The following is a 6000-nucleotide window of genomic DNA, read 5'->3' on the forward strand; positions in this document are numbered from 1 at the left end:
TTGCAGCTGTTCATCGCCCAGGTTCTCTTGGACTTAATTGTGGTTGAGACCAACCGTAAAGCCACACAATTCATCACCGAGCACCCGGAGAGCATCTATGCCCAGCCTTTCCAGTGGAAACCAGTCCAAGTTTCCGACATTAAAATCTTTTTGGCCCTTATCCTTCACTTGGGACTAATGAAACAGAATGTATTGCGGTCGTATTGGTCTACGAACCCAGTACATCATGTTCCCTTGTACCCTGCTGCCATGTCTAGGACACGATTTGAGTCCATCCTGCGCTTCCTGCACTTCAACGACGACAAAACCTGTCATGAAAAGGGCCACTCTGCTTATGACCGGCTCCACAAAATTCGGCCCCTCATAGACCACCTGTCATCAACATTTGCAGATGCTTATATCCCTGAACAGAACATCTGCGTAGACGAGTCCCTCTTACGCTTTACCGGGCGCCTTGGCATCAAACAGTACATCCCAAGCAAGCGCGCCCGGTATGGGGTGAAACTGTATAAGCTCTGTGAAAGGGCCACAGGCTATACATGTCGTTTTAGGCTCTATGAGGGAAAAGACTCAAAATTGGAGCCGGTAGGATGCCCTGACTACCTGGGGAGCAGTGGAAAGGTTGTGTGGGACTTGGTGTCACCCTTGTTCCAGAAGGGGTACCATCTTTATGTGGACAACTATTACACAAGTGTGGCCCTCTATCAGCACTTAAAGTTAGAAGGAATCCGATGCTGTGGCACTGCGTGGCCTAGTCGCCAGGGCTTCCCCCAACGGCTCGTTACCACCAGACTTGAACGGGGGCAGAGTGCTGCCTTGCGTACTGAAGACCTGCTCGCGGTGAAATGGAGGGACAAGAGGGACGTTTACTTTCTGTCCACCATTCACACAGACACGACAGTCCAAATTCAACGGGCAACTGCTGTCATTGAAAATCCCCTTGTCGTCCACGAATATAATGTCAACATGGGAGGGGTGGACTTCAATGACCAGAGGTTAGCGCCCTATTTAGTTTCCCAGAAAACAAGACACTGTTATAAGAAAGTGTCTTTATCTGATTCAATTGGCAGTTTACAACAGCTTTGTTCTCTACAGTAAGGCTGGGAAAACTGGATCTTTCCTTCAATTTCAGGAACAGATCATTCTGGACATCCTGTATCCAGGAGGTGCCAGCCCCCCCCCCCCCAACTTGTGAAATTTTAGGTTAGGGTGCAAAAAAGTGCCACACATGTGGTATTGCCGTATTCGGGAGAAGTAGTATAATGTGTTTTGGGGTGTATTTTTACACATACCCATGCTGAGTGGGAGAAATCTCTCTGTAAATGGACAATTGTGTTTAAAAAAAAATCAAAAAATTGTCATTTACAGACATATTTCTCCCACCCAGCATCGGTATGTGTAAAAATACACCCCAAAACACATTATACTACTTCTACTGAGTACGGCAATACCACATGTGTGGCACTTTTTTTGCACCCTAACTGCGCTAAGGGGCCCAAAGTCCAATGAGCACCTTTAGGCTTTACAGGGGTGCTTACAAATTAGCAACCCCCCCCCCCCAAAATGCGAGGACAGTAAACACACCCCACAAATGACCCCATTTTGGAAAGTAGACACTTCAAGGTATTCAGAGAGGGGCATGATGAGTCCGTGGCAGATTTCATTTTTTTTTGTCGCAAGTTAGAAGAAATGGAAACTTTTTTTTTTTTTGTCACAAAGTGTAATTTTCCGCTTACTTGTGACAAAAAATAATATCTTCTATGAACTCACTATGCCTCTCAGTGAATACTTTGGGATGTCTTCTTTCCAAAATGGGGTCATTTGGAGGGTATTTATACTATCCTGGAATTCTAGCCCCTCATGAAACATGACAGGGGGTCAGAAAAGTCATAGATGTTTGAAAATGGGAAAATTCACTTTTTGCACCATAGTTTGTAAACGCTATAACTTTTACCCAAACCAATAAATATACACTGAATGGGTTTTTTTTCATCAAAAACATGTTGGTCCACATTTTTCGCGCTGCATGTATACAGAAATTTTTCTTTATTTGAAAAATGTCAGCACAGAAAGTAAAAAAAAATCATTTGTTTTGCCAAAATTCATGTCTTTTTTTGATGAATATAATAAAAAGTAAAACTCACAGCAGCAATCAAATCGCACCAAAAGAAAGCTTTATTAGTGACAAGAAAAGGAGCCAAAATTCATTTAGGTGGTAGGTTGTATGAGCGAGCAATAAACCGTGAAAGCTGCAGTGGTCTGAATGGGAAAAAAAAGTGCCTGGTCCTTAACCATTTAACGGCGTTGTAACGTATTAAAACGTCATGCATTACCCTGTTAATGGCAACATGACGTTTTAATACGTAACGCGTTCCCGCCGCTGCTCCGCACGTGTGCGCGCCGCAACCGCCGCTGTTTTCGCTGGGTTTCCGCGTTGAGCGATTGGGGAAGTAGACCGAGCGGTCCTCTACCCAATCACAATGCCTGGAATGAATGGACGTGACCGCGAACAGCGGCCGCATCCATTCATAAAACAGGAAGCCGTCACAAAGTATTTAAATGTACAAAAAAAAAAAGCGAACATTTCCTATATCGGGAAAGTGCTCACCAGTGCCATCTTAAAAAAAGTAAATTTACACCTACAGACACATACATACTTAACCAACACTAATAAAATAAATAACTCATTACCAAAGCCCATACTAACCCCCCAAATTAAAAAACAAAATAGAAACAAAAAAACACCCTCAAAAATAAATAGCTGCCTTAGGGGCTCAGCTTTTTAATCTATATTTTATGACGGGAAATTACTTTTACTTTACATAGGGGCTTGTAATTGTGGACCAGACAAAAGACAAAACAGAAAAATAACACCTATATTTCAATATAATGTATTGTCGTCGTACATTGTGATAGGGACATAATTTAAACGGTTTAATAATCGTGACAACTGGGCGAATAAAATGTGTGTTTTATCCACAGGAGAACGTTTAATTTTAAAACTATAGAGGCCGAAAACTGAGAAATAATTTTTTTCCATTCTTTTCTTATTTTCCCCTTAAAACACATTTAGAATAAAATAATTCTTAGCAAAATGTACTACCCACAGAAAGCCTAATTGGTGGCGAAAAAAACGAGGTATAGTTCATTTTCTTGTGATAAGTAGTAATAAAGTTATTAGGGAATAAAATGGAGGAGCACTGACAGACGAAAATTACTCTGGTCCGTTAGGGTAAAAACCCTTGGGGGTGAACTGGTTAAGGGGGGGTAAAGCCCACGGTCCTCAAGTGGTTAAGAAAGCAAACTTTTGTCTTCTTCCTGTAGAGGATACATCTATCTTTACAGTTTTCTCCCATTCTTCCAAGATATTTTCCTTGATTTCATCCATAACTGGAAAACTTTCCTTACTTTTATCAAGATACTTAAAACATCTCTTTTTCTTGATTTTGGAGAAGAGGCTTCTTCTTGTCACTTAATTGCTGGCTTGACCTTAATTAAACTGGAGAACTAGTGAAAAATCAAAGCCAATCACTTCAGTCTCAGACTTTTCCGAACTGTAGACTTCGGGAGAGGAAACCATATAAGATGACCTGGGAGAGTGGTGCTTTGCAGACAATTCTGAGACTGTATTCTTTACCACATGCCTTATTAAAGATGATACTTCCCTATCCTCTTCAGCTACATCCAAGTGATAAAGTGCACACGCTTTCTATTCAGCAATGAATATCTGCTGCAAATCCAACACCTGTCTTTACTTTGTGCCAATGAATGATATCCTGTAGAGCCTAGGTTCTCAACAAGTGGTACGCGTACACCAGGGAGTACTTCTGATGGTTCCAGGGGGTACTTAGGCTTGATATACTTAGCCAAGAATAACAGATTTAGAGTTTTAGAAAATAACTTAAACACCAAATTAGTGTTTTAACTAATTAAAAGCAATAGAAAATACTTGGAAATTGTTTAGAACCAATCATCATGTACTACGATTTACTATATATTTGTCAAGGGGTACTTGTGATAATGTTTACTATGCTAGGGGGCACTCTGAGTACAGAGTTTTAAAAGAGGTGCACACCAATAAAATGTTGAGAAATTCTGCTTTAGTGGACCGAGTAGACTTCCTGACTCTGAAAACTGAATCTTCACTAGGAGAAGACCTCAGACATGCTTTCTTTGAGCTTTAGCCTTTTGAACAAGATTGTGATCTTCAATCTTTTGAACTTGCTTAACCACCTTACGACCCCCCAACACTGGTTGTCGATCGCAAGGTGGCTTCCCCAGGACTGCCTAACGCCAACTGGCATCAAGTCCTGGGGGAGTGTTCTGTTGGAGATTGCGCACGCATCCCCGCTTGAGCGATTGCAGCTAGCAGACTGAAAAGAAAAGGCCGTTTCTTTGTGTTGTACAGCGCTGCGATCTACTGCTGTCACTTGCCTGTCCACTTAACGGGCTCGACATGCGATCCCTCTCATAGGCTGATGCTTATGAGAGGCGATCGCCCTGATTGGCTCTCGGGGGAGGGGGATTTTTTTTTTTTAAAGACGTTTTTAGTTAAAAAAAAAAGAAAAGAAAATTAATTTAAAAAAAATAATGCATGCAGCAGCGATCAGAGGCCACCAACAGATAGCTCTGTTTGTGGGCAGAAAAGGAGCCAAGATTGATTTGGCTGCTAAGCTGTATGGCTCTGCAGCAAGCTTTTAAAGCTGCAGAGCCCTGAATTGTAAAAAATAGCCTGGTCACTAGAGGGGTGTAAGCCTGTGGTCTTTAAGTGGTTAAGATAAGCACCTGTTTTGGAGACTTCGACTTTGAACGACTCCATCTTTGATTGTCTCTGCTATAGGCTGAAGGCTGACTTGGACCTGGTTCCTGAGTCTCCACTTCCAGCTGACGAGACTGAGCCATCTTTCTGAGGTCTAAAAATGGAGAAATAATAAGCATCAGTCTTATAAGACTGAGGCTCCTTAAAGGGGAACTTCAGCCTAAACAAACATACTGCCATTAAGTTACATTAGTTATGTTAATTAGAATAGATAGGTAATATAATTTTTACCCACCCTGTTTTAAAAGAACAGGCAAATGTTTGTGATTCATGGGGGCTGCCATCTTTTTGGTTGAAAGGAGGTGACAAGGAGCAGGAGAAACAGTTCCAACTGTCCTGTGTCCTGATCGCCCCTCCCAACTGCACACGCTAGGCTTCAGATGTCAAATTCAAAATGTAAAAAAAAAAAAAAATTTGCACCAAAACAGCAGAACGAGAGCAAGAACATCAGAAATCCCATCATGCTTTGCACAGCATCAGGGGAAAAAAGCCCGGGCAGTTTTCTTCTGTGCAGCTAAAAATGAGGCTTGGATAAGAGAAACAAAGTTCTGATGCTGTGAAACTGTTAAAGAAACACTAGGCCTTTTCAGTGCTGCTGAGTTGATTTTTAGTCCGGAGGTTCACTTTAAAGGCGATACTCATCAACCTTACCTATTCGATTTGCTCTTACTGTACTCGCCATTACTCTTCCCCATATTCGTAGCTTTGCAGCTATAAAAATGGAATGGTCCATATTAGTAATATACAAGGACAGACCATGCCAGCACTAAATGGTCAGGAACACCAGGAATCCGTTCCTTATGTGTACGCTGTCCTCTCCTCTGTCTGATCTCCCACGCCTGCTTAGGATTTTAAAAGGTGGAAGTAATGATCACCGCAAGCTACACGAGTGAAAAGAGACCAGCAGGCAGAGGAACTAAGCAAACTCTAGCTCCCTCACAGAGCCCACTCCTTAATCGGCAGTAAGCTTTCAGGGACCATTCACACTTGCTGATCGCAAAACTCTAGTGATTTTGCTAGCGTTTTGCTCTGGCGTTTTTTGGCGATTAACGCCAAAAAAACACAATTCACACCTGATGATTTTTTAGCGATCGTGTTTTGCGCTTCTATAGCACTAAAACGCGCTTGCTGGGAAATCACCTGAAAATGGTGCAGGCTACGCGTTTAGCATTTTTGGGCAA

The 6000-nt window shown here is 42.1% G+C and overlaps 1 protein-coding gene across 1 annotated transcript in view; it reads right to left on the reverse strand.

The window, feature by feature from the left end:
- TNRC6C (trinucleotide repeat containing adaptor 6C) overlaps nucleotides 1-5514 on the reverse strand; it is a 353608-nt gene extending 348094 nt beyond the window's left edge. Inside the window, exons 1-2 of the mRNA XM_068262142.1 lie at nucleotides 5490-5514; nucleotides 4786-4913 (exon numbers count right to left, since the gene is read on the reverse strand). Of these exons, the coding sequence (XP_068118243.1) occupies nucleotides 4786-4913; nucleotides 5490-5514 (153 nt within the window). The remainder of the gene's footprint in view (nucleotides 1-4785; nucleotides 4914-5489) is intronic.
- Between the last annotated feature and the right edge of the window lie 486 nt (nucleotides 5515-6000).

This window comes from Hyperolius riggenbachi, chromosome 12 (genome assembly GCF_040937935.1).
Source record: "Hyperolius riggenbachi isolate aHypRig1 chromosome 12, aHypRig1.pri, whole genome shotgun sequence".
NCBI lineage: Eukaryota > Metazoa > Chordata > Amphibia > Anura > Hyperoliidae > Hyperolius > Hyperolius riggenbachi.